The 13,324-nt window shown below is 47.5% G+C and overlaps 2 protein-coding genes across 3 annotated transcripts; one reads left to right on the forward strand and one right to left on the reverse strand.

Moving 5' to 3' along the window:
• tnfrsf9a (tumor necrosis factor receptor superfamily, member 9a) lies at nt 1–3,823 on the forward strand. Of its 2 annotated transcripts, none has more exons than XM_056589251.1 (7): nt 1–516; nt 952–1,071; nt 1,381–1,515; nt 1,723–1,795; nt 1,883–2,007; nt 2,128–2,286; nt 2,536–3,823. In XM_056589251.1, the coding sequence occupies exons 1-7, from the start codon at nt 390–392 to the stop codon at nt 2,652–2,654; spliced, it is 858 nt and encodes a 285-aa protein (XP_056445226.1). In that variant the 5' UTR covers nt 1–389; the 3' UTR covers nt 2,655–3,823. The 2 variants fall into 2 exon arrangements, with proteins under 2 accessions (XP_056445226.1, XP_056445234.1); XM_056589259.1 differs by having other exon boundaries at nt 5–516; nt 2,131–2,286.
• Nucleotides 1,274–9,030, reverse strand: LOC130381569 (CLK4-associating serine/arginine rich protein-like). The gene is made up of 7 exons (XM_056589240.1): nt 8,079–9,030; nt 7,385–7,521; nt 6,247–6,306; nt 5,990–6,124; nt 5,688–5,782; nt 5,496–5,590; nt 1,274–4,878 (listed from the first exon to the last, which is right to left on the reverse strand). The coding sequence occupies exons 1-7, from the start codon at nt 8,761–8,763 to the stop codon at nt 4,733–4,735; spliced, it is 1,353 nt and encodes a 450-aa protein (XP_056445215.1). The 5' UTR covers nt 8,764–9,030; the 3' UTR covers nt 1,274–4,732.
• Between the last annotated feature and the right edge of the window lie 4,294 nt (nt 9,031–13,324).

Consider the following 13,324-nt stretch of genomic DNA (forward strand, 5'->3'; position numbering starts at 1 on the left):
CACAGAACCCCCCCCTTCACCCCCGGACAGACCTTTAGAAGACGCGCCCCTCACATAAGAGCGGCTGATATAAATACCAACATCGCTCGCTGAAACCAGAAGCCGGGGACTTTTAAATATCAACCAAATGCTTCTTTAGTTGAGTTTGAAGCTAAGTTATAAGAGGATATTGATTTTAAATAGAGAAGTTGGATAAGGAAAACGGCTGACGCTTTATGTATTGGAAACTTCCAAATACAATTACGGATTTGGTTTAACCTGAATTGTCAGTCGTTTTTTTGCCGTTCATTTATTCTTTTATTAATTTGCTGTTTTTAACGGAGCGTCTTTGCTTCCTGATCTTTTTACCTGGATTAAAAATACCGAAGAAGCATAAGGGAAGAAAAAGGATGCTGTTCGTAGTGATCGGCTTCCTGCTGACCCATTGCTGCTGGAGTCATGCGGAGAGGGGTGTCTGCAATACCTGGGTGACCCCCCGTGGGACGAACAACGTGTGCTGTACGGAATGTATTGAGGGTAAGTTAAGTTTAGGATTCATATAATAAGCTTTAAGAATTAAATATAGATCTTTAAGGTTGAACTCGTAGACCTACACATGAAGTAAAAGTGATGGACTAGCTTTAAGAAAGCAGTATCTTAAAGCTAATCATCATAACAAGAACGTATTCGTGGGAAATCCTGATTCATTGGCTCCCCCCTTTATCAAGAATCATTTTGCGTTTTCATTCTACAACCAAAACATTTTCCCCTGTTTCAAAAAGGGCATTAACAGGGATGCAGACTTCATCTGATAGTGTAGCATCTACTGACTACATGGAAGGGGAACTGAGGATGTTGCTGTTAAATTGATTCAGTTATCGCTGATGGCAAGCATGCTGTTATCAATCCACTAGTTGCTTCTGTTTATTTTTTCGGTCTCTTATTTCTTTATCATCCCCTACACCACCCCAGGTTATCGGATCTTCCAGGACTGTGGCCCGGTGCTGGACAAACTTTGTGTCCCCTGTGAGAATGGCACATTCACCCTGGACCCTTCAAAGAACGCATGTACCAAGTGTAGACAGTGTGGAGGTATGAGACTCTAGATCCCTTTGTGAACCCATCACCCTGTCTGCCCATGTTGTGGAAGGAACTACATTTAAACTCTTACAATGAAAAAAATCATGAAACCGCAGAATAAAGTTTAACTTTATTTAGAAATTCAACAAAGTATCAGCGAAACAGAGGTGGTCTGCAGACAACCTACCTCTGCTTTCTCTGTTACTTTGTTAAACTATAGTCTACACTTTCCTGATCTCTTTTCACATTTAAGTGATAGGTGTTACGTCACGTGTGCAAACCTGTGAACCCCTCTGTCTTCCCCCTCACTGAACGCTGAAGGTGTTCAACACACCGTGGAGGCGTGCACCAGAACCAAGGAAACACAGTGTGGCTGCCCGGACCCTCTGCTGTGTAACGACCAGCACTGCTCCATCTGCGTCCCGCAGTGTGGGAGAGGCCGTGGACCCCAAGGAGGTCAGAACCAGACAGAAACACTCAGTCTCTGTAGGACCAGACGCCTTTCTTGCATGCATTCATTCACTTGCTCCTGAAGTAAAGCTCATACATCGGTGTATAAGAAGAACAGGCATAGTTTTTCTTTATGGGTTAACAGAGGTCTTGTCTTGGTGAACGAGTCCCTCTTAAAGAGTGACTGATGTAACGGTTGTCTCCTCTGTGCAGGCTACTGCAGGCCGTGTCCAACTGGGACCTTTAACAACCAGAACAACCAGAAGTGTATCCCCTGGAGAAACATGTACGATTCAGCCCTGGGTCTTTCGTTTCTTCCCTCCCTCGCCATTGACCGGGCTCCTCTCACCTTAGTGTTTTGTTTCTGTTTCAGAAAGTGCACCCACCCATATGAATCCATGATCAAGGGTGATGCGTATACTGACAGCAGATGCGTTTCTCACGCAACAATCACCGCAACAATGACGACTACGACACAAAGACATAAAGAGAGTAATGGTATGTTTTTTTCTCATTTTTTGCACTAGCTCTTGCCGTGTGTTTCTCATGTTCATGGTCGTATTAAAATGCCATGCAATCCATTTACTTGAATATTGGTTTTATTTTGTTCTTCCTAAGCAGAAAAAGACACGATGCTGACCTGGTGGTTAGTCATAACCGTCAGCTGTGTGGTTCTGCTCATTCCCCTCATACTGATGCTCAGAGTCTTAACCAAATTAAAAGCAAAGAAGGGCCAAACAATGGCCAAAAAGCCACCTTTCATCACGACGCCGACCGGTGAGTCATTGCTTCCTGGAGCCACGTGCCAGATGGCGGGAAACGTTTTGCATATGAAAACCCCTCCGGAACCTGCTTAGCAAATGTCATATACATAAAAATAAATACATTGTTAACAAAAATAATATCTAATGGACAAATGAGAATAATAATGTTAGTTTTTTTGTTTACATATACATACATTTATATCTATAATATAATAAATATATTATTCAACACATTCAAATGAAACTCTTTCCACTCTGCCAGATGAGCCAAGGACTCTCATGGCCGTCGAGTGCAGCTTCCACGAGCCCGAGCAGGTGAGCAGCTCAGAGTCCCTGGCCTCCGAGAACTCAGAGGGCTCCACGCACAAGCTCATTGTGTGAATTGCCCAGGCCCTGGACCCCTCTGGGACGCCAAAGAATTGTTGGATCAACGAGCAGATCCCCCCGGAGCTGCCGTTGATACCTTGGACTGGAAGACGAGCCGTCCGTTCACACAGCCACGGCTGGAGGAGCCTCGCCTATTACTGTGTAATTCGGGCTGTGGCAATCCTTTGTTAAACAGGGTTATAGAGGAACACAGATTCACAAGTTCTCTGCTTGCCATGTGAGGCTGGACTAAGTGTATAAAATGTGTCTGTAATATAGCCCAGCGGACTTTAAATATCCCTTGGTTTACATCATACTGTTTTTCGGACATAGATTCGCTGTAATTTTAGATGCTTTCGATGTAGGCCTACATTCTTCAGAGTAGTGAAATCTGGATGAAGAATAAGGTTACTGAAGCTCATTGTGTTTCCATCTGCTAGTCAGTTGAAACGGATTATGTTACGGAAATCTTTATACCTGTTGGACATTTTTGTGTTATTATCAATTGTAAATACGTTTTTTGTAATGTAAATAGGATGGAATTGCTTTTTTAAGTCGAGGTTACAATTTCGTTCAGTTACAAAACAACTGCACTTAGTGAACTGAGTTAAAGGTGATTAACTATCTTAAAAGGAAAATAAAATGGTTGAACATCCATTTTGTAAATGTTCTAGCAAATGAGTGTTAACATGCAATGTTGACAAATTTTTATGGAGTTTTGAATGAACAACGCAGTGGTTTCCTGGTAAGTGCGGACTCGTCACAGTGTGGGCATTGTATTTATAAGGTCATCATGGTTTGCTATTTATGAATAAAGGTTTCTGTAAAGCATATCGCTAGAAATACTGCCTACTACTTTCCTTGAAGCAAAATTATGACTCATTCTCTGAAACGGCGGTGACAAATACATTAACAATCAGTGACTCATCAGATGATGGTTTCACTGTGTTGGTAGAGTAGTTTTATTATTATTGTAGAAAGGTGGAGTCCTGCAGTTTAACAGTTATTGAAACCCTTAATGTCTGACGTAGAAAAAGATTATTGGATTGATAGTAAAAAACTAGAATAGTCTGTCTTTCCCAAACAGATGTCACCACTCTCACGTTACCAATTCCTGCATCGGTAATCAAGTAATTGTTTATTCCTTATCTCTATGGAATTTCCTGTTTGTTTTCCAGTAGGTGTACTCTTAAATGAAACCTCTGACATTCAATTGCAACATTGTGGGTGCTTTCCACCGGTTTAGAATATAACAACCAACATTACAGTAAACTGGGTCCCGTAAAAGCTTAGAATCGAACAGCAACATAAAAACCTCCCCCAAAAAACACCAGTTGTTTTGCTCAAAAACATTTATAAAGTCGACGTGATAAATGTAATCAACATATCGTCTTACATTTGTGAAAATAAGCTTTCTGTATCTACATGGGCGGATGAATGTTAAAACATAGTTGTTGCTACTGACATATACTGTAAATTGAGAATATATAATTTAGAGATTACAATAAATTACAATAAACAGCCATTTCTAGTAATCTGCGTTGTCATATTCACCAACCGCTGGCCCGCGGTAGGTGAGTTTGAGACTTGAGATTAGTTGCAGTTTATGAGCAGTTGTAAATCACTCATACCAACTAATAGAGAAATAGTACCTACAAACCTTAGATGCATACATTACATCTCCCATGCAATAAAGAAACATTATAAAAGACAGAAAAAAATAAAATAGATACACAAGTTAAATAAACCCTCGTCAACACTGAAGAACAGAGAGGCTGTAGCTCTTCCCTTCCGAGTACAGCAGGATCGTGTGCCTACAGCGCTGCCAGAAAAGTCCGTTCCCCAGAACAGGAACTTAGGAACAATTCTGTTTCCCTTGGCTGCTCTGGCCTGTATTGTGCGAGCGAGCCGGGACGGCAAAACAAAATACAAAAATAAAACCCAGCTTCCGGATTATTCCAGACACACTTCCCCCACGTCAAGCCCCATAGTCTAGCTGAGCTGCTGCTATGCAGCTCTGTGTCTGATGTCCCTGAAAAGGCCTCTTTCTGGTTGTGTTCTTGGTGCGGTGCCCTGGCTGACCGCAGTTGGGCCTACTGCTGCTTGCAGTTCTCCTTCTTCTCTTTTGGTTTGCGCCCAGACTTGTCCGGCTGGCGCTTGGTGGGCGGGATGAAGGTGGGCTCCTCCAGCACACAGCTGGGGCCCGAGGGGGGGACGGGGACGGACGGACAGGACGGGCCTGTGGAAGGAGAGGGGTGGCGGGGCTGGTTAGAACTAGTCAGCCGCCCTCGGTCTGGGAGGCTGTTTGGCGGGTTGACGGTCGGTGGACCTCAAAGGACCCGTCACCGTCTTAAGGGCTCTCAGTGCCTCCGTAACACAAGAACATCATTGTTATGATCTCGGGAGCCAGTTCATCTTTGTATTCTGTGTTTTACAAGGTCCTGGTGGACAGTTATATTTTATTAAAAAGCTATGAAGGATTTTATATTCGACGAGTTTCGGCGATAGACGAGTGCCATGCGGCCAGTCAAGTCCTGCTCCCAATGTGGCAAATATGGATCCTCGCACAAATCTAACACAATCGCGACACTCCTTAGAAGGCAAACAGACACCCTCAAAACCGTTGGGTGTAAGTTGATGGAGACACATTCGCTTAACCCGTCCACGGACACTAATTAACGTGTCCATATCGTTGGCTAGTGCAGATGCACTCTGCCTTATTGGCTATATCCTAAGCCAATCAGCTATTTTTACATTCAAAACATACAATACTTCATCCTTATTCAGACCTATGAGGCTAACGATTTGTTTGACAGTGTATGATTCAACCTCATTATTGCCAACCGAGTTCAGTACCTGCTGGCCCGGTTTTGAGCGTGGGGTTCCCCGGCCCCGGGGCCCTGAAGGTGGGGTCCAGCTCCTCAGCGATGTTTCTGATCACCTGGGTTTGCCTGCAAAGCCAACACGAGGTCATTCACACGCTCGCTCTCTGGTTGGACTATGATAAGAGACACAGGGAGCGCTGTGCTCCAGGTGGGAGTGAGTTACGTCAGGTCGGAGATTGGACTGGGCGGCTGGTTCTCTGGGGAGTGTTCCTCTGTGGGGGAGGGCAGGTCTTCTGAGTCTCGTCTTTTCCCCTGACCCTGCAGTGACCCACTCTTATTAGGAAATCCTTGAGCTGAGTCTATGTGGTGCCAAGTTTTTGTAATGATTAGCCATGGCAGCAGTTACCGTCATACTGGTATTAACATCCACAATCGAGACATGCACACACGTACATAGTACCGACACACACAGGATGTAAATCCATGGAAAGTGTCTCCCCACTCCACCCAGGTCTTGTTCATTACCTGGGGGTCCCTGGGAGCCGTCCTCTCAGGGTGACTAATCATCTCTCTGTGCTCCCGCCACGACGCTGGGCCGTCCAGCTCGCGAGACCGCCTCCTCGACTTTATCTCTTGTTTTTGTATAAATCGAGCTATTTCCTGTCATTCAAACAGCACATAGAAAAGCACAAGGTTACAATAGGTTGACATGATACGATTATGATGGTTGTTGTGATGAGCCTGGAAACATGGGGCCGGAGGTTCAAAGGTGGCAGTCCCACCTCGTCCTGCGCCACCTGGGCCACCCTGAAGTCCCCCTCGTGGTAGGAGTTGCGAGCGGTCTGGGGACAACACGGCAGAGGTCACGGTTACTAACTGGTAGAGCTTCATTTGAATCAAGTCATCTTCTTTGTTTAATCCGTCCCTCAAGTGTTCCTCTGTCTCTATCTAGGGCAGAGTTTGTCAAAATGGGGGGCGCAGGGGGTATTGCAAGGGGGGGGGGGGGGGGGGGGGGGGGGGGGGGGGGGGAGTGTCCTGCAGGTGGGGTCAGGGTCAATGCAGGGAGATGGGTTGGAAGGGATCATTCTGAGGGGGAAAGCAGAATCGTATAATGTATAACAGCATATCTACTACCAACGAAATGTTGTGCAATGTACTCCAGCTGTAAATGACACTTATTTTGACCCAAGGTGGGGCCTGACGAAACCAGTTTGAGAACAACTGGTCTAAGTGGACCAGATCCAAACAAACCTAATGTGGGACAAAGAGTGTGTTGGTGTTGGACATTGTTGGACACGTTACCAATGCTGACAAGATCTTAAGAGGTCATACGTCTTTCTAACTAAAGAAAGACATTATCACATGTGGGCGTCACTTCAGAGTCGCCCACATGTGACATCGGGGAAAGAAATGAGTTATAAATATAACTTGTTGTAGCTGCATTGCCTTTGTGGTAGTTTCCGTCATATCAAACAAACTTGCCTAGCTTGCGTTTGTAGTGACAGAAGTTTCCGCGTTGGGCGGAGTGTAGCAGTCAGCAATGACAGTGACAGGTTTATCCACAATCCGCTGCGCTCAGCTAGATTGACGTCGAACCCTGGCCTGTGACGGCAGCCCTCCCCGCCTTCTTCACAGCCAGTTAAACTAGAGCCCAAATGCGGGACATGTCTTAACATGTGAGAAATGGGACTAGGCAATTAAACTAGAGCCAAAATGCGGGACATGTCTTAGAAAGAAATGGGACAAGGCAGAGGGATACAAACAGTGCAGCCCTGCAGAAACTGAAATAATCCTCGGTTGTCAAAAATAAATCCACAATGCGGTTAAAATGAATGCCGCTTTACCTAGAGGCATCTTAAAAGAATAACGGCCAGAGCTGTCCAAATTCCTCCCAGTTGGACCTTTAACTATTTAACCCACCTCTCTGACGCCCCTCCTCGCGCGGCGCTCCTCCTCCTCCTGCAGCCGGAGGGCCAGCTCCTGGTCCTGCAGCACCTGCTGCAGCGCCCCCAGGTCCAGACAGCCCTCCCTGGGCTGGGGGGGCGGCAGCGTGGAGCCTGGAGGAACCAGAGCAGGTCACAGGGCAGAGGTCAGAGGTCATATCTGGGTGTGAGGGGCATGAATAAGAGCTTAAGGGAAGAACTGTCAAACTTGGAAGGAATGAAGAAACAAAGACAAAAATCAAACCCAAAGAGTGGAATATAAAGATTATTTCTAGAGATTCCTGCAGGTATAATGAATCAGACTGATTAAAGGTGGTGGGTAGTTCCCAAGCATTGGGGTCACACAGAAGACGCAGAGAAAACAGCCGGTGATTCCCTCTAGACAGGACAGGATTCAATAGAGGCGGATGCTATCAGATATGAAGACAGGGTAGAGCCCAGGGAGAAGACCAGAGCAGGTTCATGGTTCTTGAATAGAAGGAATCACCCAGGAGAGGAATCACCACCACCCGGGACATGCTAGACAGAGAGTCCACGCGTCCGTATGTGTGCCGAGGATTTGAGGATAGATTGGCCGAGAGGACCCAGAGAGGGGAGGGGTGGGGCTCAGAGACCCCCCAAAACGCCTCGGCGGGGCGGAGAAACGGGACTTGGGGTGAGGGCGTTGTTACCTGCCGCCGTGGGCCTCCACCCTAGCCTGGATAACACCCCACGGGTGGTCATGCTCTGGCTCCGCTGAGGAACTCTCAGACGGGGCCTTTCGTCCTCCCGCCTCACCTCCTCCCTGTTCACCTCCTCTTCCCGGTTCAGCTGCTCCCTGTTCTCCTCCTCCCACCGCGGCTCCGCTGCCCCTCTGCGCCGGTACCAGCGCTCGCTAGTGCTGCGGCTAACCCTAACCCTGTGGCCGGGGGTGGAGCCCTCCCCATCATGCCCCTCCTCTTCGTCCCGGCTGGGTCTGGGTTCTGCCCTCCACCACCTGCTGCTACCACCGCCCGCCTCCCTCTTGGCCAGCTTCGGCTCTCTGTCGACCCCTGGCGCGTCCCTGTCCTGCGCGGGGGCCGGGCGGCCATCTTGCCTCTCTTGGTTGTCCCTGTGGTCTCCGTCGCTCCTCGAGGAGTTCCTCCTCCGCTCCCGGCCGCCGCCATGGTAACTGTGCCGGGCGGAGGAGGATCGTTCAAAGTCCCTCTGGTGTGGTCGGGGGTCCCCGTGGGGGGCCTCACTCCCATGATGCACCTCGCTGTGCCGGCTTTGAGGCCCCGTGGCGGGAGGTGGGGGTGGCGCCGGGGGTTGCTGCGGGGGCCTGTGGACCCCGTGACGCACGACCACGCCTCTTTCTCTGAGGACCTGCCCCAGCATCTCCCACACCCTGCTGTCGCTGCTGTTGCGGTTGTCATGGTGACCGCTCGGGAGCCCACGGCGCCGCTCGTCCTGAAAGCGCACGTGTCGGTCGGGCGTCTCCCTGGGAGACCAGGTTCTGGGTGCGTCCGAGTCCCGCCGTCTGTCCGACAGCCGGACCGACTGGCTGCGGCTGCACCTCGTTGACCTACGCCCAGCCTCGCCGTCCCGGTCTCCGTGACGACCGCCGTTCTCCTCTCCGGGATGCCGCTCCCATTCCCGAATCCTCGGCTGCCTGGCGTCCTCCTCCTCCTCCTCCTCCTCCTCCCCCTCCTCCTCTCTCACGTTGCGGTCGTCATGAAGGCTTCTGTACTTCCTGTGCGTCGGCGCCTCGCGTGCAGAGACCCGGCGCCGACACGGGGCAGAGTCGGCCCTCCGGTGCGAGCGCCGGGGCGGGTCGTCTGACGCCTCGTAGAAGACCACGTCAGAGCCCTCAGAGTCGTCCCTCAGACACTGCCTCCACTCATTCCTGGAGTGCCTAACGCCCCCCCGCTGTCCTTCATTTGACCATGGAGTTGTGTCTGCTAGAGGGAAAACCCTCCTGGGACTCTCAGCTTCCCTGGGGTCTGAGTGAGACGGAGCGGAGGAATACTGCCCCCTGGTGGCGGCCTGCTGCGGCACTAGAGGAGAGAGGCGCCCATGCGTGTGCTGGCATGGAGATGATGGCCCAGCAGGGCTGCTGTCCTCGTCTTAAGTTAAGCCAAACATGCAAAGACAAAGGCAAGGGAAGGTGTTGGGGGAGGTTAGTGGCAAGTGCAGTGGATCGAACATTTCAGTGACAGTAATATAGATTACCGCTGTTAGCAATTTAACAACCCTAATACATGCTGTTGAACTGTGAGAAGTATTAGCATACACATCGGCTGGATATGAACAGAAGAGAAAGCCTATTGAACTGATATTATTTCATGTTCATAACCATAACCTTTAAAAGTGCAATAACACTTGGAAACTACTGCAGAACTCGTGGTGTTTTTAGGGTAAGGGTTAGTGGTGGAGGCAAGGCAGAGAGAGCAAATAGGAGCCAAGGTTCATCTCATGTCAGCAACAATTAATAGTGGTCACATGTCTTCCATTGACATATTTAAAGGGGACATATTTTGGTGTCCGAAACAAGTAAAGATAGAATACGAGTTTCAGAAAACATGTTTTTGAAGCTGTTATGAAATAGGTTTTAGGAAAAAATATTCCCCTCTGTTTCAGTCCCTTCAGAACGCGCTGTTTCTGGTGCCGTAGCTTTAATGCAAATGCGTTGCTGCCCATTGACCAATGAGCTGTCAGACTGAACCACAGCATGGAGGAGAAGGGATTGTTGCCGTTTGCAGACTCCCAGAGCACTATATCTATATAATATCAAGTAATATTATATAATATATAGGTATTTCTATAATTTTATACATAATATCAGGAGCTCCTGGATCTGAGCTGCCGGACTGCCGCCAGAGCTTCAGCGGCAGTCCGGCAGCTAATTTGTCAAAATGACAAATTACACATCTATTTTTGGATAGAATATAGGCATGGTCATCTTCCTAGTGATAACGAGACGGCTCGCCAGTGGTCGCTGTTCCCGACAGCGACCATTCATGTGCACTGTGTTGGGAATCTACTCACCTAATCACCTACTATCCTTTTGCTTTTATTTATGAGAAGCACATACAGTATTGCCACTGTATGGAAGACAACACTTGCCCTTATCTAGAGCTGGTTTACCAGTACAATGTTTACAACTGAGCAAAGTCAATGCCAACAGTCCACACAAAGTCAATCAATAATAAATGATGTGATATGATGGTTGATTCTTTTATATTGAGTAAAACATTCATGTTCCACCATGCGCGTCACTAGTAAACCATACGTCACCAACTGGGCAACTCTGTTATCAAAATCTGGCCCCAGTTGCCGAACGGAAATAGAATCATAGGGGTCATGAGGTGTCATTCACAAGAACTTTCCGACGTCGCGAAAATGTTGCCCCCATAATTTCCAGCGACTGACTCGCTCGTTTGGTAACTGTAGGCGGGGTACAGAAAGGCATATCTCAGTCAAAAAAAATCATGTACAGACTTTTTTCAAAGTTTGTATGCGTGTGGGAGCACCAGAGACCCAAAACAACACCCCAAATCCCAGGAAAAGTGTTGTTTTCATAATATGTCCTCTTTAAACTGTAGTCGGTTAAAACCCTCAAATATCAGAGATTCATTCAGGATCACCACTTGATTGCATTTCATCTTTAAGGTAGAAGGTGACGAATGTATTATTTTTCTGCCATCACAGATTACAGCACTCCTTGCCATCTGCTAGTTCATGGCCCTTTCAAAAAGTGCAATGTCGGGGGTAGTTAACTCGCCCCTTCTCAGGCTTCCCCTTCTCGAACCCTTTAAACTGAAGAACCCAGACATAAACAACCAAGCAGAACAATGAGAGATAAAGTACGTCTCCATACCATCGCTGAGCTCCTCTTGCCCTCTTCCTCTTGCCCTCTGCTCTTCCTCTTCCTGGATCCGCTTGGCGATTTCCTGTGGATAGGAGGTGATGTCAGAGGTGGTGATGTCAGAGGTGGTGATCTCAGTGGTGAAAAACACAACACCATGTGACACATACCAGAGTGGATACGTATTTATAAATTACAATTATAGTTCTTCGCTGACCTATTTAAAGTTGGTTTATAGAAAAATGGTATAACCGGCTAGACCTGTTCTCCTTTCAGTGAGTTCATGTCTGACGGTGGTATAAAATGGGCCAAACCCAATGCTGTTGAGCACCACAAGAGGGCAGTGTAATGATGTGTAAAATACTACTGTGCTCTGCCTTAAATATAGTGAATACTACTGAGTGATCAACAGTATATTTGTTGCCCAAAAATTGCTGTGAACCATTTCAGTCTAATATAACATTTAAATATAAAACAAAACAACGTGCCTTTGTTTCCTTTGAAGTCTTAAGGATCAGGGTTTGTGCGCGAGTCGTTTTACTATATTAGTAAAAGAGTCATCCGTCCAATTCGACAACAGTCCAACACACTCAGCTCATCCCTCCGCCTCTTAAGAGACACTTACAACTACAACATATAATAACACAATGCTACAATCAATACATGATCCATAAAAAAAAGTATTTGGCATACTCTTAATGCATGACTGAGATTTGAAAAGGAAAGACATTGATCTGGTGTTTCCTGAACCAACGGCTCAGATTTTCTTCGCCAGGTTTCCGGATCTCTTATAACAAAATAAAGTATTTTTGGGCAACAAATCGGAGTTATCTACTACATACATCAAGTTCCTTTCCCAGCACTGGATCCATTCATAACCCATTACACCATCTGTTCCATTTGTAATGTACATCATCTGTCTTTCTGCTCTCGTTTCTGTTTCTCCTCAACACCGTGAAGCGCCTTGGGATTTGGGAAAGGTGCTATAAATCAAATGTATTATCAATATTACTATTATTCTTGTAAGCAATGGCAACTGAACCCGGTCAGAATTGGAAGTGAGTTATATACAACAAATAAGGTATTTTCAAGCTTCATTATGGAAATGCATGTAAACATATGCATTACATATCCAATATTAAAAGGAAAATATACATATACTATTCATCATATGCACTCCCCTCTGTTGGCTCACACACACACACACACACACACACACACACACACACACACACACACACACACACACACACACACGCAAACAAAAATGTTTGTGTGCGTGCCTGTGTGAGTGCGTGTTGGTGAGTGTGTGAGTGTGTGTCGCATTGCAGACAGAAGGTGCCAGTAGAGAGACGGCTGCTGGAGTCAGTGCAGCGCTGGCTGACGGCCGCTGCCTCTGTGCTCTGATGTGGCGCTCTGCACTCTGGCTGGAATAGACTGTGCTCTGTGTGGCCGCTGGCTATTTCAAGGGCCTACTCAATGGAAACTACTAGACTGAGGAGGCCTGCGAGAGAAAGACTGGCTATTCTCCTCCAGCTCCGTCATGCGGAGCCCTTAAAACCAAAAGTGCAGGGCGTAAAAAAAAAAGAAATAAGAAGCAGGGTTGTTTCGTTTGAGTTGACACCTTGTCGTGTGGAGGTGCCTGAGTCTGTGTGTGGTACAAAGGTCCCACTGTATTTACAACCCCCCCCCCCCCCCCCCCCCCCCCAGCCCCTCCTACTAGTGCACGTTAAAAGGGAGTATCCCCCCACTCTTCCTCTGCCTGCTATAATCCACTCTGGAAATAGAACATAATGATACACTGGGATCGTGCAGAAGAACTTCACGCCAATGAGCTGGAGTGGACGGCCGGAGATAAAGCTAAAAGTCCTCAAATCACTCATCACTGCTCACGGCCGTTCTAATGAGTGACACAATTAATTCAAGGCAACACTAAGAGGACGATGAATCATTTAGTGACGATAAGGCCCACCATTCACCCCCCCCCCCACCACCTCCTCTATCAGCAGCTGCCTGATCCACGGGGGCACGTGTGTGGGTTTGACATTTGTTGCTGACGAAGAACCTCAAACATGAGGAGCACAACACGAG

The sequence above is a fragment of the Gadus chalcogrammus genome, chromosome 1 (assembly GCF_026213295.1).
Source record: "Gadus chalcogrammus isolate NIFS_2021 chromosome 1, NIFS_Gcha_1.0, whole genome shotgun sequence".
In the NCBI taxonomy this organism is placed as follows: domain Eukaryota; kingdom Metazoa; phylum Chordata; class Actinopteri; order Gadiformes; family Gadidae; genus Gadus; species Gadus chalcogrammus.

Bases quoted from the DNA above. Each gene is read 5' to 3' on its own strand.
- tnfrsf9a (XM_056589251.1), top strand. From the start codon at position 390: ATGCTGTTCGTAGTGATCGGCTTCCTGCTGACCCATTGCTGCTGGAGT. The intron at 1,796-1,882 runs GTACGATTCAGC...TTTCTGTTTCAG, and splicing joins TGTATCCCCTGGAGAAACAT to AAAGTGCACCCACCCATATG. The intron at 2,287-2,535 runs GTGAGTCATTGC...CCACTCTGCCAG, and splicing joins TTTCATCACGACGCCGACCG to ATGAGCCAAGGACTCTCATG.
- LOC130381569 (XM_056589240.1), bottom strand. From the start codon at position 8,763: ATGCTGGGGCAGGTCCTCAGAGAAAGAGGCGTGGTCGTGCGTCACGGG. The intron at 7,522-8,078 runs GTAACAACGCCC...TGGTTCCTCCAG, and splicing joins GTGGAGGCCCACGGCGGCAG to GCTCCACGCTGCCGCCCCCC. The intron at 6,125-6,246 runs GTGGGACTGCCA...TTTGAATGACAG, and splicing joins CCCAGGTGGCGCAGGACGAG to GAAATAGCTCGATTTATACA.